Source organism: Esox lucius, chromosome 11 (assembly GCF_011004845.1).
Source record: "Esox lucius isolate fEsoLuc1 chromosome 11, fEsoLuc1.pri, whole genome shotgun sequence".
Taxonomy (NCBI): domain Eukaryota; kingdom Metazoa; phylum Chordata; class Actinopteri; order Esociformes; family Esocidae; genus Esox; species Esox lucius.
In genome coordinates, this window is record NC_047579.1 from 20,515,171 (window position 1) to 20,537,566 (window position 22,396).

The 22,396-nt window shown below is 44.7% G+C and overlaps 1 protein-coding gene across 3 annotated transcripts in view; it reads left to right on the plus strand.

Moving 5' to 3' along the window:
• Positions 1–18,203, plus strand: part of rnf213a (ring finger protein 213a) — a 59,580-nt gene extending 41,377 nt beyond the window's left edge. For all 3 annotated transcript variants that reach the window (XM_020051021.2, XM_020051022.2, XM_010874277.4), the window contains exons 42-67: positions 204–304; positions 660–842; positions 1,209–1,375; positions 1,541–1,643; positions 1,757–1,871; positions 3,145–3,361; positions 3,444–3,640; positions 3,858–3,980; positions 4,074–4,175; positions 5,500–5,742; positions 6,815–6,890; positions 7,005–7,039; positions 9,958–10,058; positions 10,214–10,370; positions 10,496–10,664; positions 10,875–10,969; positions 12,207–12,458; positions 12,687–12,819; positions 13,252–13,335; positions 13,500–13,680; positions 14,133–14,334; positions 14,464–14,541; positions 14,721–14,918; positions 15,353–15,442; positions 15,674–15,852; positions 17,086–18,203. In XM_020051021.2, the coding sequence (XP_019906580.2) occupies positions 204–304; positions 660–842; positions 1,209–1,375; positions 1,541–1,643; positions 1,757–1,871; positions 3,145–3,361; positions 3,444–3,640; positions 3,858–3,980; positions 4,074–4,175; positions 5,500–5,742; positions 6,815–6,890; positions 7,005–7,039; positions 9,958–10,058; positions 10,214–10,370; positions 10,496–10,664; positions 10,875–10,969; positions 12,207–12,458; positions 12,687–12,819; positions 13,252–13,335; positions 13,500–13,680; positions 14,133–14,334; positions 14,464–14,541; positions 14,721–14,918; positions 15,353–15,442; positions 15,674–15,852; positions 17,086–17,239 (3,735 nt within the window). In that variant the 3' untranslated portion in view covers positions 17,240–18,203. The remainder of the gene's footprint in view (positions 1–203; positions 305–659; positions 843–1,208; positions 1,376–1,540; positions 1,644–1,756; positions 1,872–3,144; positions 3,362–3,443; positions 3,641–3,857; positions 3,981–4,073; positions 4,176–5,499; positions 5,743–6,814; positions 6,891–7,004; positions 7,040–9,957; positions 10,059–10,213; positions 10,371–10,495; positions 10,665–10,874; positions 10,970–12,206; positions 12,459–12,686; positions 12,820–13,251; positions 13,336–13,499; positions 13,681–14,132; positions 14,335–14,463; positions 14,542–14,720; positions 14,919–15,352; positions 15,443–15,673; positions 15,853–17,085) is intronic.
• The last annotated feature ends 4,193 nt before the right edge of the window (positions 18,204–22,396 follow it).

Genomic DNA, 22,396 nt, shown 5'->3' on the forward strand with positions numbered 1-22,396 from the left:
AAAGATGATGTACACTTTACTCATTCCAGTGAACTCCTATAAAATTATACTGCCACTCCCACCAGTGGTAATGTGCCAAGCACTATGCTCCCTCCAGTTGTCTGCTTAGTAAATGGAACAGGTTACCACACCAAAACTTTTAAAATGATCGAGCGAAGTATACTTTATTTTCTCTCAAAATAATATTGTTTGGTTCCATCAAGGTACTGGAGAAGAACTCTGACCTGAAAATTGAGCAGCCGTTTAATGCCGTTATCGGTATACTGAAAGCCTGCAAAGATGGAGCAGCGGAGCGCATTTTCAGGTACGGACTCTCCTATTTTGTCTCCGATTCAGCTAAACAGACATTGGCTGAAATTGTACCACAAATGAAGCCTATTTGTAAACGAGGTGCCAAAACGAAGTGCCAATTATAGTCGAATTCTACTGAACGAGGCCCTGGAGGGTTCTGGTTGCTTTCAGGCCTGGCATATTATTCAACACAAACAAAATCCCTTTTCAGGTCGCAAATAGGTTGGTGATCTTTGACTTCGTTAGAGTGTAACCACAGCCTGACTTAAGAATCTTTCCCTGGATGCATACTCAAAGAAAGAAATGGGGGGGGGAAGCACCATAGACGATGTTTAACACTCGCACACTGCTATCCATTCTGCGTCCAGGTTTGGCCTTCAGCCATGCCCCGTGTGCATGTGTGACCCCCACGACCCCCTGAGCCTGCCATGTCATCACATCTACTGCATGAACTGCATTCGACAGTGGCTGGTCCCAGGCCAGATGTACTGTCCTTATTGCATGCAACCGGTGCCAGACGACTTCCCCCTCCTGCCCTCAGAAGACATACGGTGAGAAGGGACCTTTCAAAGACGTCTTTTCAATCAGAAACATGCATTTTTTTCAGCTGCTTTGCCGGTTGTGACACAAATAAGGTTAATTAAGAGTCTAATAGGTCTGGAATGTGAAAATAACATACATGGAAATATTTATTTATTTGGATTTTATCATCAATTGAAATGTAAAAAAAAAAAAAAAAAGAAATATAAAAGAAACATCACATAAATTAATGAATAATCATGTTATACTATTCTTGTCTAGGTGTTTTAGGCTCACCAGTTTAACCGCTTTCATACTGGTCTAATTTCTTCAGTGATTAAACACGATTTGCGGTCTCCTTGTGCTGTTAATTATGATAGTGTTGTGTTATCATGCAGGGTTCTTATTAGCCTGAACGCCCGGTTCAGGAAACAGTGCAACGCCTTCTTCATAGACATGGTCTCCACCGTGTGCTTCAAGGACAACTCTCCGCCCTGCAGCGCCATTGTCCTCCACCTGCTCTCCTTCCTCATGGTGGAGGCCCACTCTGTTCCCATCATCAGAGGTAGTGTGTGGGAGTGGGTGGAGGAGTGTGTGTGAGTGTGTGTGAGTGTGTGTGTGTGTGTGTGTGTGTGTGTATGTCTTGTGGTATGTTACTGTGTGTGTGTGTGTCTCTTGTTGTGTGCGCGTGTCTTTATTTATTCCTCACAATACTTTTCCTCTGGACCAGGTAATCGTCAGATTCTGACCAAGGCGCTCTCTCCCTTCGACGATTCCGTGGACAAAAACCCAGTTGTTCGGTCGGTAGTCCTCAAGCTCCTGCTGAAATACAGGTGGTTATCTCTCTAGCACTGCTAGACTACTCTTTATTGATATATTACTATATCTAAATAGTTGTATGTATTTAATTCCCATTTCTTGGTTCGCTTGTTTGTTTGTTTTCAAGCTTTGACGATGTCAAAGGCTACCTGCAACAGCACCTGACGGCAGTTGAACATAGCAACATCTTGGCGGAGGAGGACAAAACCGAACTTTATTCGCTGTACATTAACTGCCTGGAAGTAGGTGTCCATACGTCCCATTGATTCGGCCGTAGCATTTGCGAATGTCAACAATGCTTTGATTGAGGGTTTTTGTTTTGTAAATACTTTAGTTTGAATTTGAATTTGTTCACATGCTTTATACATGACCATTTTTTATTATTTTAAAACAACTGTAAAACACTATATACTCTAGAACAAATTATTGTTGAGCAATTGGGAGTTCTCAAGAATGTGCTAATACATGAGAGAAATAGCCAGTGAAGAAGGATGGGCCTGATTTAATAGAGAAAGGAAAGTTAATTGCCAATCATGACAATTGTAGTTTGGGGGGAATTTATTGTGTTCAGATCACCTCTTGTTTGTTGGCTTTTGTTCATCCGCCACACGGCGGTAGTGGAGTGAAGAGCATTCTGTGAACTGACGATATAAATAGGGTGAGATGTTCTGGGCAGGTAGTTGCATTCAGAGGGTGAGATGTTATTGTTAGGTAGCGAAGGGGAGGTGTTCTGGGGAGGTAGCGGGCTGACGAGGGGGAGGTGTTCTGGGGAGGTAGCGGGCTGACGAGGGGGAGGTGTTCTGGGGAGGTAGCGGGCTGAAGAGGGGGAGGTGTTCTGGGAAGGTAGCGGGCTGACGAAGGGGAGGTGTTCTGGTTAGGTAGCGGGCTGAAGAGGGGGAGGTGTTCTGGTTAGGTAGCGGGCTGAAGAGGGGGAGGTGTTCTGGTTAGGTAGCGGGCTGAAGAGGGGGAGGTGTTCTGGTTAGGTAGCGGGCTGAAGAGGGGGAGGTGTTCTGGTTAGGTAGCGGGCTGAAGAGGGGGAGGTGTTCTGGGGAGGTAGCGGGCTGACGAGGGGGAGGTGTTCTGGTTAGGTAGCGGGCTGACGAGGGGGAGGTGTTCTGTTTAGGTAGCGGGCTGAAGAGGTGGAGGTGTTTCTTGGGAGGTAGCGGGCTGACGAGGGGGAGGTGTTCTGTTTAGGTAGCGGGCTGAAGAGGGGGAGGTGTTCTGGGGAGGTAGCGGGCTGACGAGGGGGAGGTGTTCTGTTTAGGTAGCGGGCTGAAGAGGGGGAGGTGTTCTGGGGAGGAAGCGTGCTGACAAGGGGGAGGTTTTCTGGGGAGGCCACACTTTTTTCCAGTGTGGGAAGTCTGTGGGTAAAAATATTTGTTATATATATATTGTTTGGATTTAAACCGAGGGTTTTCTTCATCATGTGCAATTCAATGACGTGCACTTTTCATGAAACAAACTCTTTAAATGACATGCCGTGTCAGCGCCGTCGTCCACTCTTCTCCTTTCCAGGACTCCATGTTTGAGCGGATGCAGTGTCACACGGTGGCAGAGCAGCGGGCCTGCCTGCGGGACGAGCGGGTCTTCCTGTTGGACTTCCTGCAGTCGGACGCTGGCTCCGACCACGCAGCCACTGTAGAGCACCTGCAGCAGCTGGCCAGGGTGCGCATGGGGCTGGACATGGCTGCAGACCTGCTGGTCGACACGCTGGCTGCTGCTACTGCTACTGGTACGTTTTGGCGTTCTACTTGAACTCACTGTAATTAGTCAATCGATCGTGTGTCGTCATGTGACGCAGCACTGTTAAATAGGCACACGGGAGGAATCTACGAACAACGTCACAGCCTTCCTGACCAGTGTGGAGGACTTGTGTAAACGTAGCCAAAACGACTGGTACCGGGTCTATCTCATCCGTAAGATCTGCAGCCAGCACGGCGTGGAGTTTGTTCAGAAATTACTGAAAATGACTGACTTTCAGTGGTTGTTCCCCATTGAAGTTCTGCAGCAGGTAATGATGGCCTTAATTTTTAGTAGGGTACAATATGATGTAAATACCAAGCTAGACATTTTATAGGGAAAGTTCACCAAGCGTATTTCTGATTTAACAGTTCTTGTTTCAGAAGTTTGTTAGAGTGGTAATTTAACCACTTCCAGAATCTTCTTTGAAAGTTCTACTAAGTGGTTTTCATCTCATGTGACCTCTATAAGCACTGTCGCACATTCAGGATGACAATAGCAGTCAGATCGACCAATTCCTTGTATGTGGAGAGGACTACAAGACCATCAGAGATGCTGTTGCCAAGGCAATGATGGATGGAAAAGTGGATGGTCTGGACCAAGCTTGTGAGGTATTGGCCTAGATCTACTTTAATGAAAAAGCTATTGGGCAGTTTTTATTTTATTTTGTATATTAATTTGTGTGTGTGTGTGTGTCTGTGTAGAGCTGTAAATGTTCTCTGCAGAGAAGGGCAGTCTTCCTGCTCCTGGCCTTGTTTAGAGAAGTCACCTCTCTCTACAGATCAGCCTTTCGTCCTAAACCTGTGGTAAGTGCTTATGCACAGAAGTTAAAATGTCACCATCCTCCAAAAGCAAACCGCTGTTGATTTTCCTTCAGTGATTTAAAGGAAATGACTTAATAAAAGAACTAGGGGTCTAGCAAAAGCTGGTGGTATTGAACATCTTAATCTGAGTTTGGGTAAAAGTATATACAGTGGGGAGAACAAGTATTTGATACACTGCCGATTTTGCAGGTTTTCCTACTTACAAAGCATGTAGAAGTAAATTGTTTTATCATAGGTACACTTGAACTGTGAGAGACGGAATCTAAAACAAAAATCCAGAAAATCACATTATGATTTTTAAATAATTAATTTTCATTTTATTGCATGACATAAGTATTTGATCACCTACCAACCAGTAAGAATTCCTCTCATAGACCTGTTAGTTTTTCTTTAAGAAGCCCTCCTGTTCTCCACTCATTACCTGTATTAACTGCACCTGTTTGGACTCGTTACCTGTATAAAAGACATCTGTCCACACACTCAATCAAACAGAGAGACTCCAACCTCTCCAGAATGGCCAAGACCAGAGAGCTGTGTAAGGACATCAGAGATAAAATTGTAGACTTGCACGAGGCTGTGATGGGCTACAGGACAATAGGCAAGCAGCTTGGTGAGAAGGCAACAACTGTTGGAGCAATTATTAGAAAATTATTAGATTCCATCACTCACAGAGTACCTATGATAAAAATTCCAGACTTCTACATGCTTTGTGTGTGGGAAACACTGAAGATTTTGCAGGTTATCAGATACTTGTTCTCCCCACTGTACATTTTTTTTATTCCCATTCGGACCCTGTGGATTTTCTGGTGCCGGAACAAAATAAAACGCTGGGAAAATCAGAGTTGGCCATCTTGTTTTCTGGAAGCTCCCATCAGCCCATGCCTCCACCAATCCATTGCTTTTAAAATGGATTGGTGGAAGTAGTAAGTGAAGGCTTTAAAAGACATTGGTATTATCGGGATGCATCCCTTGTCTGTCAAAGTTCACTATTTCATATACGTTACCTGCCTCTACACAGATCCTCAATGTGATTCAACCTCAATGTGAGGGACCTCTGGCTTTCTCATCCAATGAGTTTTCAACAGAAAACGAGAGATGATGCGAGGAGTGTTCAATTAAGATGTTTTATGGTTAGCTATAGATACAAAAAATCTCTCATATACAACTCCAGAATCCCCTTCTAGAATGCCCTTCAAGCCAATCAGCAATTAGTATTTAACAATGCCATGGTATAAGACATGTTAATCTACCTTTACTATCTACTTCTCGGTTTTCACTAAATATATTTGACCCCCTCTTCCCCAAGCAATGCCAGGCCCTGGTGGCGTTCATTCAGGCCTCCAGGGTGCTTATCAGCCCAGAGGTGAAGGCCTTCGCTGAGGCCCTGGTGGCCAACCGGCTGGGTCCTCTAGAGGTCCGGCGAGACACCCCTGGGGCCCAGTGTGTGGTGATTGAACTGAGCATCCACCTGGCTGCAGTGCTGCTCTGTGGGAACCACAGCCTACTGACGCCTCTCCAACAGCTAGCCCTGGCCCCTGCGAACATGCAGGTGGGTACACCAAATAGCACACATCCCCTTGCAGGTGGGTACACCAAATAGCACACATCACCATGCAGGTGGGTACACCAAATAGCACACATCCCCATGCAGGTGGGTACACCAAATAGCACACATCCCCATGCAGGTGGGTACACCAAATAGCACACATTCCCATGCTGGTGGGTACACCAAATAGCACACATCCCCATGCAGGTGGGTACACCAAATAGCACACATTCCCATGCAGGTGGGTACACCAAATAGCACACATTCCCATGCTGGTGGGTACACCAAATAGCACACATCCCCATGCTGGTGGGTACACCAAATAGCACACATCCCCATGCTGGTGGGTACACCAAATAGCACACATCCCCATGCTGGTGGGTACACCAAATAGCACACATCCCCATGCAGGTGGGTACACCAAATAGCACACATTCCCATGCAGGTGGGTACACCAAATAGCACACATCCCCATGCAGGTGGGTACACCAAATAGCACACATCCCCATGCAGGTGGGTACACCAAATAGCACACATCCCCATGCAGAGGAAGTCAGTGCCGGCACATTGTCGGTTGTGTTGCTTCATATAAAGCCCTATACAGTTCCCATCATTAATGTGTGGAAGCGAGTTCTCCATTCTGAAGTGCTGCTACTTTTTCTTCGATTGGCCTATCCCTACTGATGACCTGGTTGAACAGGGACATCAGGCTGGATCGGCCAACAAAGTTGGAAGTCATTCCAAGTATCAAGTTGACTACATTGAAATGGTTGAATGCCTTAAAAGTCATACCTATGCTAAAACAGGCAGCCCATTCGAGGCCTCTGTAGCTCTCTGTGGCTTTATCCTTAGTGTGTGCAAAGAGACCATCATGTGTTGATTGATACGATCACAACAGCTAAGAAATAGTTGTTAAAATCAGAAAGAAGTCCTCTGTCTTATTTTCAGGGTGGTGGTAGTGCTGTTTATTTTTCTTGTTGATAACAAGCATACTGTGTGAAAGCATGTATTTCCATTGTCTTTTAATAGTTAAAATTGTATATTTTCCTTGCTCTTATTGCTCTTCTGTCCGCAGGAAGCTTTCCTCCCCACCATGCCTGAGGACATGCTGGCAGTGGCAAACCAAGCTATGGGGCATGTTCAGTGGTACTGTAAGTATAGCAACTAGCTCAGTGAACAAGAACGAGCAGAAAGTACATGTATATGTAGTTCTTAAATCTTTTATTGACTGAAATAAATCACTGTTTTCTTCTGCTTTTCCACAGCTTGTCCCAACAATCATCCGTGCACAATCGGTGAGGTATGTTGTTTAAGGTGGATTATAAATGCTGTTACCAGGGTAGGAAATGTACTTCCAATGTGGCAGTGGAAGTAAATTTGTGTCTTTTACCAGACACATTTTCACCTGAAAATATGTATGTATGTGTGCGTGTGTGTATGTACATACACCTGTATGTATTAGACATTAATGGCTGTGTTGAGTTATTTTGAGGGGACAGCAAATTTACACTGTTATACAAGCTGTACACTCACTACTTTACATTGTAGCAAAGTGTCATTTCCTCAGTGTTGTCACATATGTCAAATATTTGTGTGTGTATAGAAAAACGCATGTCAAAAATGTTAAAAATTGATTTGCATTTTAATTAGTGAAATAAGTATTCGACACCTCTGCAAAACTTGACTTAGTACTTGGTGGCAAAACCCTTGTTGGCAATCACAGAGGTCAGATGTTTCTTGTAGTTGGCCTCCAGGTTTGCACACATCTCAGGAGGGATTTTGTCCCATTCCTCTTTGCAGATGTTCTCCAAGTCATTAAGGTTTCAAGCCTGATGTTTGGCAACCTCCACATATTTTATATGGGACTAAGGTCTGGAGACTGGCTTGGCCACTCCAGGACCTTAATGTGCTTCTTTTTGAGCTACTCCTTTGTTGCCTTGGCTCTGTGTTTTGGGTCATTGTCATGCTGGAATACCCATCCATGACCCATTTTCAATGCCCTGGCTGAGGGAAGGAGGTTCTCACCCAAGATTTGACAGTACCTGGCCCCGTCCATCGTCCCTTTGATGCAGTGAAGTTGTCCTGTCCTCTTAGCAGAAAAACACCCCCAAAGCATAATGTTTCCACCTCCATGTTTGACGGTGGGGATGGTGTTCTTGGAGTCATAGGCAGCATTCCTCCTCCTCCAAACACAGTGAGTTGAGTTGATGATTTTGGTTTCAATTGACCACAACACTTTCAGTCAGTTCTCCTCTGAATCATTCAGACATTCAGTGGCAAACTTCAGATGGGCCTGTACATGTGCTTTTTGAGCAGGGGACCTTGTGGGTGTTGCAGGATTTCTATCCTTCATGGCGTAGTGTGTTACCAATGGTTTTCTTGTTGACTATGGTCCCAGCTGCCTTGAGATCATTGACAAGATCCTCCCATGTAGTTCTAAGCTGATTCCTCACCGTTCTCATGATCATTGCAACTCCAAGAGTTGAGATCTTGCATGGAGCCCCAGATCGGGGGAGATTGACAGTTCATTTGTGTTTCTTCCATTTGTGAAAAATCACACCAACTGTTATCACCTTCTCACCTAGCACCTTGCCGATGGTCTTGTAGCCCATTCCAGCCTTGTGTAGGTCTACAGTCTTGTCCCTGACATCCTTGGACAGCTCTTTGGTCTTGGCCATGGTGGAGAGTTTGGAATTTGATTGATTGCTTCTGTGGACAGGTGTCTTTTATACAGGTAACAAACTGAGATTAGGAGCACTCCCTTTAAGAGGGTGTTCCTAATCTCAGCATGTTACATTCTGATCCTTCTGATTGAGAGGGGATAAAATATTATTTCACTCATTAAAATGCAAATCAATTTATAACATGCGTTATATAAACATACATTTATAAACATAACAACTAAACATTTGTTTATATATTTGTATTCTCTCACATAGACTGTATAAATAATGGATGACGCCCTTTCGCTCTTTTCCATTGGTGAAAAATGAAGCCACCAGTGTCCTGATACGGGCGCTGACATCTTGGACTTGCGTCTGCGCAGATAGCGATCTTGGGACCAGTTCTGCGCAGTAGTTATGCGCAGTAGCGAGAAGGAAGTAAAGCCGTAAAGCCGCGAAATCAACGGCCCCACCCCTGTGCTCCGCCCTCACTCTCCCTCGCAGAATGCGCATACCGTAATCAATCGCAAGTCCAAGTACAGTACAACCTTTGCTTGTTAAACCTAGACGATATGTTATAGCCTAACTTACATCATGTTTAACCTTAATTTAGAATAGGCCTAATACAAAAATAATTGGTAACTTCTAGCTAACAATCACCTGCTAGCTATTAACATGGCTATTAACGAGGCTTGTTGTCTTTTAGCTAACGTTAGCTAGCCCATTACATTTATTTACTAATTAAATAGCTTATAAATTTAACTTACCGGAAAAAATTCTAAGATCGATTGGAAATGCCAGATCGGTTAGCACAATGTACTGCAGAACAACCCATGATGTCCGTGTGAAATTATATCAATTATAGAAATTTAGAGATTAAATGTAAAGTTCCAATCTCCTCAGTCCTCCGAAGATTCAGTGGCTCCTCGGCTCAGATAGCTGTCAATCACAGCTGTGAATCACGACGTCACACCACCGTTTTTAGAGCATTAAATAACTAACTAAAAACCAACTTATTTTAAAAACAAACTCTTGAATTTACATTAGCGTGATACAAACTACAGTAAATGACAGAAACCAGCTTCGGAAAAAATATATTTGAAGGGTAATTTAATTGTTTAGTTGGTCTCGCGTCCCATTGAATAACATGGGGAGGGCGGGGTTTATGACCTATACTGGGACCACTCACCAGGGGGCGATCGAGACGTTTTGGCTTCACTTTTCAGGGCTTGTGCGGCACGCTTGTTCTCTCACTGTAAAAAATAAACCTACCATTAAAATTATAGACTGATCATTTCTTTGTCAGTGGTCAAATCACACAAAAATCTGCAGGAGAAAAAAAAAAAAAAATCCCTCACTGTATATATCATTAAAATGTGTGCCATAGCAAAAATATTCCCGCATTTGGCGGGTAGCGGGTGTTAAATTCCTACCCTGCCAGTTACGCATCATTCGTTTCTCAGCATCTTTCAACTGAGAAATTATCTTTCTAAGCACCCCTCTTTCAACTTCTCCCTCTCTCTCTGTCTCTGTCTTTCTCGTTTCCTCCTCTCAGTGTGGCCAGCCTATGGAGAGGAGCCGCTGCCCTGACTGTGGCATGGTCATTGGAGGGGACGACCACGTCGCCGTCAAAGGTTTCCGAGCCATTCCGATCCAGTGAGTGGGAGCACACTATGGACGTTACACCATAACATTCATAAGGGTCTGAGCGGGGTGGACCTGGCTCAACCAATGCTATTTGAACCAGGTTTGTCTTGACAGTACTGGAGAAAGGAATCCAACAACCGTAAATTTTTTGCCCCTCTCTACAGGGGTGACCGCACCCAGACCGGCCACATCTTGGGAGATCACAAACGCAGGGACAACCCGGACATGCAGGACACCAAGAACATGTCCCCCCTGCCCTTTAACCTGGTGCGCCTTCTTACACACATGGCCATGGTGCTAGGGGCCAGCAGTCAACCACAGGTTGGTACACCAGAGAAAACACCAGGATGTGGGCATGTGGATGGACGGACGGGCAGATTTAGCTTCCCGCTAATCTCTACCTGCGTCTCTCCCACCCCCCACCCACTTCCCCCCCCTCCCTCTAGCTCATCGGTGCCATCATCAGGCCCCGGGTGCCCGACCCCGGTGCCTTCCTGTTGGCCCACCTGATGAAGGATATGGAGCACGTGACCAGGTCTCTGGGGAAGGGGGCAGACAACACAGTCAATGCCGTCCACCTTGTCATCGGCAGCCTTCTTGAGGCAGCCCACCTGGGTAGGGGTACAGGAACGCTTTCCCGCCTCGTTCCCGCTGCACTGCCCAAACATCATTCCCACACCGACTAAAAACTAATTCCAAAATGGGATAACCGGGCCAATCTAAAATGGAACCGTTCCAAACTGTCCCTAGCTTGTTAAAGCATTGTTTGTCAATGATATTACCTGTGTTGATATTACCCTCACTTTAATCTGACTCTCCCTGCAGGTCCTGCTGTTCCCTATGACAATCTTCCTACCAAAGAGGTCCGAAATGGCTGGGAGACCGCCCTTTGCAATGACGTCATCACTGCTCAGCTGAAGGTACCTACAGTTGTGCTCTAAAGTTTGCGAGAATTAGTAAAATATGCACCATTTGTAAAGCAAACACGAGTGAGCAGGCAAAACACATATTTTATTTCTTATGGGATTCACATTTAAATGTAGGTCATAACAGAATGGTACAATCATAAAACAAAACATGGCAACAAAGAAAAAAATGATCTGACCCCTGTTCAAAAGTCTGCATACCCTTAGTTCTTGATACTGTGTATTGCCCCCTTTAGCATCAATGACTTGTTTAAGTTGTCAATGAGAACCCAAATTCTTGTAGGTGGTATAGCTGCTTATTTGTCTTGGCAAAATGCCTCCAGGTCATGCAAAGTCTTTGGTCGTCTTGCATGAACTCTACGTTTGAGATCTCCCCTGAGTGGCTTGATGATTTTAAGGTCAGGAGACTGTTACGGCCACTCCAGAACCTTCACCTTTTTCTGCTGTAACCACTGGAGGGTCAACTCGGCCTTGTGCTTAGGGTCATTGTCGTGCTGGAAAGTCCAAGGGCATCCCATCCGCAGCTTTTGTACAGAATAATGCAAATTGTCTCTCAATATTTCCTGATAACATACTGCATTCATCTTGCCATCAATTTTCACAAAATGTCCCCTTGCCTTTAGAGCTCACACACCCCCAAAACATCAGTCAGCCACCACCATCCTTCACAGTGGGGATGGAATTCAGTTCACTATAGGGCTTCTTGACCCCTCTCCAAACATAGCGCTTATGGTTGAGACCATAAAGCTCTTATTTTGGTTTCGTCACCAAATTATTGTGCGGCGCTCAGCCCAGGAGCCGAAGGACATGTCAGAAGGGCCAGCTGAATCGGTCATGCCTGCAAACTCCACGCGGAGAGGGGGCGGGTGGAGGGAAGCGGCAGAGGAGTGGTCGTCCTCTAAATCTCCCGCGAGAGAGGGAGGAGCAGGAGACCCGCCACCACACCCCACTTGGGGAGGGAGCGGGTCCTTGGGGGTCAGAGGAGTCGGGCCCTGCGTAGGACCGGCCAATTGCGTCCAGGATAAGTCAAACATGAAGTGCATCCTTGAAGCCTCAAGTGTGTCCCGTGGTTGATCGGTTCATTGATCTCCTCGCTGCTCCCGGAAAGTCACCCTCTGAGTTTTGTCTGCTGCTCATTCCCGAGCCGGTAGGGGTGACTCTGGTTTGGGCTCCACCGCCTCTCTCACCCTTCTTTCTCACCCTTCTCCCTCCCCTCCTATCCCATCTCCAGCACCTAGATAGGCGCCTGAATGAAATGAACGCCTTCATCCGGGCTGACTCGCGGGTCTCTGCCAACCTGGTGACAAGGCTGGTGTTTGGGGACCCGTACCTCTTCCTGACCACCCTGCCCTCGAAGTCTCCGATCCACGGCTCGGTTGTGTGGAACTGCCGGGAACGAGTGTCCCTGCTCAGTCTCACCCACATTGTGGAGCAGCATGATGGCAAGGACAACCTCCCTGTGCTCTGGCGCTTCCTGCAGAAGGTATGGAGCGTCTTACAACCGAAACGACTGTTTGTAACTGGTTTGTGGTTAATCTAATGCTATGATTCATAGCATATGAGTTATATGTAGTCAATCGCTGATTTATAGTTTATAGTCATGTTAACTTTCCCAATGTTGCTCAGACTTCCATTCTATTCCGTGATTGGCTATGTTTGGCCAGCGATTGTTTTATTGTATCCTATGTTTAGTATTGGTTACATTCAACAGGAGGCAGAGCTGAGGTTGGTGAAGTTCCTTCCTGACATCCTGGAATTACAGAGAGATCTAGTGAAGAGGTTTCAGAATGTGGGCGAGCTCACCTGCGGTTCTATTGCAGAGTTCATTCAAAGTCAGAAAGCAGGTACTAGCTTCAACTCTACTTTGGAAATCCTGTGTGTGTCTTTGGCGTAATAGGAAGGAGCAGGTGACTACTTGTGTCACTTTAGCCGAGCCTGTAGTGTAGTAGACAGGTTTAGGGTTGCAAAATAGGAATTTACAATAAATTACCTGCTTTCTTTCAAAAGTCCCAGTTGGAAATTTCCCATAATCTGAAGGGAGTATGCAATATGTGTAACCTTCCCACAACAATTTCTGAAGAATAGAATTTAAGCAATTCTCTAATCCAATCCAGGTTATGCTTAAAAAAACACATTCCAGGACAATATAATTCAGGTATTCAAGCCCATTTATTGTATCCTGTGTTTAGTATTGGTTACATTCAACAGGAGGCAGACTGTTTCGGGTTATTAGAATGTGTTTTACAGAGTTGGCTAACAGCTGTTTTATTTGATAGCCTCCCTCACAGCCTGGTATGAGAAACGGATCAAAATCTTCCTGACGACGTGGAATCAACTTCGTGTCTCCCTCGCAACCAATGGTACGAGCGGAGATAGTACTGCACGAGAACATGTATATTATGAGGATAACTGGTAGTGGTGTGGTGTTACGAAGTGCCTGTCATGGGCAAATCAGGTATTTGTTTTCCAAACTTTGATTTTAAGCAATTGTGTGACTAAAATCTGGGTTTCACCTCTGCTCCAGGTGAAATTAAAATCCCGGGTGAGTTCTGCCGGGAGGACCTGGACCCGACCAGTGACTTCCTTGTTCTGCTGCCGCGGCGACAGGGTCCTGGCCTGTGCTCAACGGCGCTGGTCAGCTACCTCATTGCGCTGCACAACGACCTGGTCTACTGTGTGGACAAGCACACCGGCGAGGAGACCAGGTGAGGCTGCTGTCATTTATCTGGGGCAGTAAGTATCAAGCATCTCCAAATAGGGACTACTCTTTTTTTTAAATCTGTTTTCTTTTAGGAAATGAGATCATATGGATGGGGTTTCAATCTTAAAAGATTAGTATGACTGACAAATACATGTCTTTTACACTGTTCCACTGGGACGTAAAGAAAGGGGACTGATAGAAAGCATGAGCCAACAGTAGTTGTTATGGCCTTGCCTTGTTGCAGCTAATCCCAGAGGGATTCTTAACTGGCCGTAATGACATGGCTGTACTGTGAGGCAATGACTTTACCTCGGCGCCATTAAAAGCCCTACACATTATTTCTTGTTTTACAATTTTCAGATCATGAATATGCCTCACCTAGTTTATCCCTAGCTCCACTGTCCCTTACCCACCAATCCATGAGAATCACACATTCCCTTGCTCCCTCCTGCTCAGTTACACCGTTAGCCCGGCGGACTTGAGCGACCTGCACGTGATCCACTACGAGCTGGAGCGGGACGTGCTGCCCCTGGTGCTGTCCAACTGCCAGTACAGTGTGGAGCGCGGCCAGGAGACCTTGCACGAGTACGACCTGCCCAAGATCCAGCAGCAGATCCTGGCCCGCTTCCTGCAGGGCAAGCCCCTCATCACCCTCAACGTCAGTGTTTGTTTTTGATTCCTTATTTTTTTGAAGTAATTTGTCACAAAGGATGAACAACCAAATATGAGTGTTTATTAATTTAAAGTGGGTCTTTTTTTATATTTTTTCACTGGCCTCGTTTTACAGGGAATCCCAACATTGGTGAACAGACAGGACCGCAATTATGAAAATATCCTCAAGGACGTGAAAGGAAAGGTCCCTCAAGTAAGTAACAGTATGTTTTCCTTCTTGTTGTAGAGTGTGATTTGTAAAGGGGCAATCTGGGATTAGTTCAATGTACCCAGTTTTGGAACACCGCCCTCTGACGAGCTTGAGGTGACTCTATAGCTGCTCGATGCTTTTGTCCTTTCCCATTGTATGTGACATTTCGCATCTCCCTCTAGGAGCCCCTGCCCATCCTGACCCTGTCAGCGCTGGCTGGGGAGCTGCAGGCGTACAGCGAGGTGTGCGAGGCGCTCTCCACAGTGGAAGTGGCTCTGGGCTTCCTGGCCATGACTGGCGGCTCCCCCCAGCTGCAGCTGGAGCGCTACCTGGAGGACGTGCTGCAGATGGGAGACCAGACTGCCCCACACATCCTCAAGGTCAGCCCCCTCCTCCGTCTGCAGCCAATGAACTGGCTTTGTGTAACAACAGCACAAAGCTTATCTTCTGCACTTTGCTTTTTCTCTTGGCTTCTGAAAGCATGACTGTCATCTCTCCTTTTATCTACTGTAACTCTGCTCCAGGTGAAATTAAAGTAACACCTTTGGTTTTCTTACAGAAAGATTTAAACTTTTAAGGTAAACAGAGTGACTTAATTTAATGTTGTGTTGCCATCAGCATTTTGGGGGATAAAATACAAATTGGTACTATTTTATATAGCAGACTTTTCTTATAGCTTCTCCATTGACTAGGGCATAGTTACTATAACTGGAATATATTTGAAGTATAATTCAACGAAGGCTTAGTTCACAAAAAGTGACATTACGGTTGATTTCCTAATGTTTTAAGCAGCTTTGTTGTTGCCCTCACGCAGGCTCTGAGCACGTGTAGTCTGAAGCACAGTGTAGCCCTCTGGCAACTCCTCACCTCACTCAAGTCTCAAACAATGCTGCGCCTCAAGAGGGTAAGACCACACAACACCCCATTCACCGCCTTCATTCTAAGTTGTTTGATTGCTGTTTGTGTTGGTGCGATGGGCTTGAATACCTTAAGTAATGCTAACTTTTACAGTTCAGCTAGTCTACCTGAAGTTACACTAACATAAAAAGATATGAATAGCAGATGATCGTAATGTCATTTTTTAACTTGGTGTGTATCTATCAGTGTATTCATCACTAACCCTTCTCATCCTCAGGACCCTTTCGTGGGGATTTCCGAGGCGTACAAGGAGCCCCTTGGTGACGAAGAGCGGAGGCTGCTCACTGCTTTCTTCACCAAGAGCAGCGCTGACTCCTTCCTACTGGAGATGCACGAGTTCCTCCTGCTGGTCCTGAAGAACCCCCATGCCCCTGACACCTACAGGCCTAACTGGGGGTAAGCCTATGGGATGCTAGCAAACCGGCAATGATCGAACCTTTAACTACAGACATTGACCCTCATTCATGAAACCTTCTCAGAAAAGATGTGTGATTCATGAAACTGTCGCACCTGGTCAAAATGAGCGTAGATGTCAGCGCAGATTGATAAAACAGATAAAGCTGTGGACATGAGAATGCCCGGCACCTGTCTTTATTTGCATATGACACACATGTAATTTATGCAGGTGTGGCGATCAGCAGCCTATGAATTGGCAGATTTCAACATAATTTATATCCTGAAACGACTAATTAACCATAATTCTCCTTGATGAAATCAGTGCAGTTACGGAACACACTTGCGTCTCAGCCCAGAGCTAAAGTCCTTTAAAAGAGCAACCTATGCCATTGTTAGGGTCGACCCAGAACCACTGGTTTATTTTTTCCTCTTACTAGTCAATTTAAGACCTTTTAGCTAATCAAGATGCCGGCCACCGAAAATATAACGACCATTTATGATCTCCAAGTATGTCGATACGGCCTGAGTGACTTAGGAATAGAAAGGCAAAGCTACTTTATTTGTCTAGCGCGTTACACACACAAAGGCATTTCAAACCTCACAAATGTATGAACAACAGAAATAAGAGGGATAAATAAGAGAGATAAATAAGAGATAAATAATACAATAATAGCCCACGGGAGTGATACAATATTTAATATTTTGGTACGTTTGTTTGTTAAATTCTTTGTCATCTTATTTTATATTAACTATTATTCTAATTGTGGTTACTGAGGCTGTTACGATTGTTGTTTTTCGTGATAATGATGGTCTTATTGCGAATCAAGCATTATCTTATTGTTTGACGTTGGTCTCCAACCAGATGTGAGTTTGATCATAAGGATACGACAAAGATAATATTGATGAATTCCAGCTCTGTCTGTGAAATTATCATACGTTCATTTTAAGATCAAATTTGATTGTATGCACGTTTCATGAAATGAGGACCATTAAGTGCAAATAGAGATTTGGTTCAGAGATTGGCATATCGGTAATGGCGCTAGTGTTTCTTTTAAGTTTGACATCACTGTTGTTTCTGTTGTTGGTGGCTTTGTGCTTTAGAGGGCCCTCATGCAGTGAGGCATGTTTAATGAAAATTAACAAATGCTTAGTCTGAATCAAATGCTTGTCTGAAAACGTTCACACTTAAAACAGATACTCACTCCTTTGATCCTCTCCTCCGTTTTCCTTCAGCCTAAAAGACACCCTAGTGTCATACATGGAACGAAAAGACATGGATGTTCCCCATGATGTGGATGAGTTCTTCCCCGAAGAGATCAGCCTGGCTCAGTACATCGAAGCATGGAAGTTCACTGTGGCTTTCAAACAGGAGCGCAGCCAGCGATAGCTCAAACTCTGCCTTTTTGTCCAAAACACCACCTTATTCCTTTCATATTGCACTAATTTTTCCCCTCGGAAGATTTGATGGAACGTGTGACAGAGTTTGAAAGGTGAACAAGGCCAAAGCTTGAACACATTCTTTAATGGGAACATGGTAGAATTTAATTTAATATCCCAAGGTGTCAATTTGCTTCAATCACAGAATATAGCCAGGGGTCTATTAGTGCACTTATGCTTTGGCTCAATAAATGTTGAAACTCTTTGTGACCAGTATTAGCAGACTTGTAAAGGCTAGGCTGCACTGCCCATGAAAAGGTATTGCATTCACTGTGGTTAAGCTAGTCATGTCAACCGACTGCTTCCTCATCCATGGTAAAAAGGCCATGCCGGGCATTGGAGACTGAGCATTTCTTTTTCATATTTCCTTTTATGCTGGTACTTTCTTTGCTGGTACTTTTCACCGACAAGGTTGTGGTCAAGTTTAGGGTGCCATTTCAGATGTTGACTGTGTAGTTCCTTTGTACTCTATGTTTGGGCCCAATATGTTTACAGTCTTCTTTATGAGTACAAGTTCATGAGTATTATATTTTGTACGCAGTGGACCATGCATTGAGTGCCTTTCTGGGAATTGACTTAAACTGCTTTGAAGTGCCACTAGACAGGTGCTACTCATGTGCAATACTTATATTTCTGATATAGGTGAACTGAGATTTGTGGTAGGAGTACAATCATCCTGTTATTTTTGAAATCATATTTAGGGGCGATGGCAAATCATTTCTATTTTCTTAGTTGATTGATATGTACATTGCTTTGTTGACTTCTGGTGGTCTTGTCTGCATTTTTCAAATGTGAATTTCTGTCATGTAGTGAAAGTGAAGGAAAATTGCAAAAGGCAACTCTGTAAGCTATTTGATTATAACTCTGGGTGTCTGACATGTTAAACTCAATAAAACATTATTCAAAAAACTTCATCTGAATCTGGGCAAATTGCTTGAGAGCGTAACACATTTCCTTTAGTAATGTCTGTCACTAATGATGCAAACTCCCTAGACACTTCCTCTAGCTCTTCCGGGGAGACACCGACGCGTTCCCAGGCCAGCTGGGAGACATGGTCCCTCCAGTGTGTCCTAGGTCTTCCCCGGGGTCTCCTCCCGGTGGGACGGGCCCGGAACACCTTCTTGGGAAGACATCCGGAACAGATGCCCAAGTCACCTCAGCTGACCCCTCTCGATGTGGAGGAGCAGCGGCTCTACTCTGAGCTCCTCCCGGGTGACCAAGCTTCTCTAAGGGATCGCCCAGCCACCCTGTGGAGAAAGCTCACTTTCTTCACCACGACAGACTGATACATCGACCGCATTACTGCAGAAGCTGCACCGATCCGTCTGTCAATCTCCAATTCATCCTTCCCTCACTCGTGAACAAGACCCCTAGACACTTAAACTCCTCCACTTGAGGCAGGAACTCTCCACCAACCTGAAGTGGGCAAGCCACCCTTTTCCGACTGAGGATCATGGCCTCGGATTTGGAGGTACTGATTTTCATCCCAACCGCTTCACACTCAGCTGCAAACCGTCCCAGTGCATGCTGAAGGTCCTGGTTTGAAGTGGCCAACACGACAACATCATCCGCAAAGAGCAGAAACTAAATCGTGTGGTCCCCAAACCTGACACCCTATGGCCCCTGGCTGCGCCTAGAAATTCTGTTCATAAAAATTACGAACAGAACCGGCGACAAAGGATAGCTCTGCCGGAGTCCAACATGCACTGGGTACAAGTCTGACTTACTTCCGGCAACGCGAACCAAGCTCTTGCTTCGGTCGTACAGGGACCTGACATCCCTTAGCAAAGGACCCAGGACCCCATACTCCCGAAGCACGCTCCACAGGATACCGTGAGGGACACAGTCAAATGCCTTCTCCAAATCCACAAAACACATTTGGATTGGTTGAGCGAACTCCCATGAACCCCGTAGAGGGTATAGAGCTGGTCCAGTGTTCCACGGCCCGGACGAAAACCACACTGTTCCTCCTGAATCTGAGGTTCTACTATCGGCCGTATTCTCCTCTCCAGTACCTTGGCATAGACTTTCCCGGGGAGGCTGAGAAGTGTGATCCCCCTGTGGTTGGAACACACCCTCCGGTCCCCCTTCTTAAAAAGAGGGACCACCACCCCGGTCTGCCATCCCAGAGGCACTGTCCCCGACCACCACGCGATGCTGCAGAGGCGTGTCAACCAAGACAGCCCCACAACATCCAGAGACTTGAGGTATTCAGGGCGGATCTCATCCACCCCCGGTGCCTTGCCACCGAGGAGTTTCTTGACTACCTCAGTGACTTCAGCCCGGGTGATGGATGAGTCCACCTCTGAGCCCTAAGCCTCTGCTTCCTCAATGGAAGACGTGACGGCGGGATTGAGGAGATCCTTGAAGTACTCCTTCCACCGCCCGACGACATCCCCAGTTGAGGCCAACAGCTGCCCACCTCTACAGCGTTGGTAGGGCACTGTTTCCCTCTCCTGAGGCGCCGGACGGTTTGCCAGAATCTCTTCGAGGCCAGCCGATAGTCCTTCTACATAACTTTACCAAATGTATGTTAATATTTTTTTGGTCCAGAATGTCATGTTTTCGTGATGTTGCATTCATTTGCTAAGCCCTGTTACACACAAGCTTCGTGAATCCCTTTCACTTTTAAATGTCGCTGATGCTATCCAGCAAAAAAGTGAATTAAATGTCATACTGTTATTGCTAATAGGGTTGGGCAACATTCACATGGAAAAAGGGAATAGTCTTAAATTCTCAAATGTGCCAGTTGTGCCCAGTGCAACTGAACACAAACCATTTTGGCACCTGTTTTTTGATGTCTAATTGTAATAATTTTAACTACAATATCTTTCAGTTTTAGACAAATTTGAATAATGATTTAATCTAGTTATTGTCTAAATTACGAAAAGAGTGAGACATTTTAGTCAATAAAATGCCCTTATGTTGTAGTCACATTTTAGTCCGATCACAATTATTGCCACTTTAACCTAGTAGCCTAAACATATCGCCATATCAAATAAGGTCAATGGGACATATCATAATGTTTTGCTTACAATGTTGATATTGTCTACAATAGGGCCTATTTATTAATGCGCAGCGTAGTGACAATATTCATACATGACATTTAATTATGGAACCAAATTGAACTCAAATGTATTGACGTAACTGAAATATTTCATAGAATGAAAAAACTAAATTCAATCGTAGAAAAAAATAGATTCAAGCGTGGAAAAAGTGCATGCTAAACCCAGCTAACAAAATTCCGTTATCACAATGTTGTTACCACGTTATCTGGCGATCGAAATTAGGTAACAGCAACGTTGTCAGTTACGTTGTCACAACCGGAAAAGTTAACGTTTTTTTGTTCTCGCTACAACGTAACTAATTGACGTTGTCAGTTAGTCGCTAGTAGGGGAGAGTGGGGTGACTTGTGCAAGGGGGGAAGTAGATCCACCCCTTGTTTCTGGCAAACCATAGAAGAAATTTGTCATGTGACCACATTTTGAAAAGCCATCCGTACTCATCCTCCAAAGAAGAGAGACACATGACATGAGAGGTAAACACATTTTAGCTCAAAAACTGTTTTTTTCCTTTCAAATTAAAATGTCTATGATTATGGTTTTTTGATTGTAGTGTCTGATCAATTATAGACAAGTTTGAAGACATTTCACACATGTTTCAGTGCTTTAGCAGGCTACACAATGAGTCTATAGAGTTATCATGATGTTAGCTCTTAACTGCTGGATCATGCTAGTTTTTCAAACTTGTGGGTCTGGAGTGAATTGTGCCAAAGGGCCTGGGTTAAGTTGTGCCAGTGGCACAACTCACTCCCACTTGTGATTATTTTCAACATATTATTAATTTGTAATTGTTCTCTTACGTTTTTGCACTTAAACTATGTGACATTTTTTATTTTAGACCAAAACCCATCATGCCACGCACTTATAAAATGAAAGTGACTGTCTACAGTAGCTCAGAAGAGAGTGACATCTCCATTCCACTTAACGACACCACTGATTATGATAGTTCAGATGTCCAGAATGATGATGATGATGATGATGGTGACAAGGATCTGTCTGCTGGTGACTTTGTCATTGTGAGCTTTGCTGGTAAAACCAAATCCTATAACTACGTTGGATTGGTGGAGAAGGTTGAGGGTGCAGACATCAGCGCAAAGTTTCTAAGGCAAAGTTGTAAGAAGTCTGTGGATGGAAAGCCCATCTTTACATTTAAAGATAATGATGAAGGAGTCATCCCAAGAGGTGATGTGCTCAAGAAACTACCCACACCCCAAACATTTGGTGATACAGCCAGAAGGGTGCAGATGTTTATATTCCCCTGCAGCATTGACAAGTGGGATGTTAAGTAGTAGGTCAGATCCAGACCACCTAGACCTACATACTCACAGGGGATAAGTGAGTAGATGGGCATGCCTCATCAGTGTTTGACTTAGGCCTACATGTTTTCCCAAAAACTACAAAATATTACTTTATCCAACAGTTTAATAGGGTGACAATATCTAAATAAACCTTAAATTAGTAATTTTGTATTGAATTTGTCTTGCTTTCATATAGCATTATGGTTCATAACATTAAAATGTTCTGTTTTACTTCAGAAATAACTGGCACAATTTACCCCAACGTATTCCCCCAAAAGGCACAACTTACCCCGTACCAGGGGCAAGTTGTGCCATGAGACCACTTTTTTCCCCAAAACTATATTTCTGAAACAATTTATTTCAGATCCAAAGTTATTGTTCTCAGGGATGCACCACATCCTGAAATATATGTACATCCTTAAGTTGAAGGCATTACTGTCCTGGCCTCACTTTAAAGTCACTTTGAGTAAAAACTGGCACAACTCACCCCACTTTCCCTTATGTCGTGGCAACATGATATCTCTAAAGTTGTCAGTCGGTAATCGCGAAAACCTGCCATCCTATCCAGTTCACTATTCATTGCCCCTTTTTACTCTAACATTTTTATATTCATACCTAAAGCTAGGTATGAATATACCTGACAGTTTTCTCCAAGCTTGTGTTTACCTGCTCCAACTGTTCCATGAACTCTTAAATGTGCAGGGTACTACACAGACGTTTTGTTTTACAGTGAGGTATTATATATTT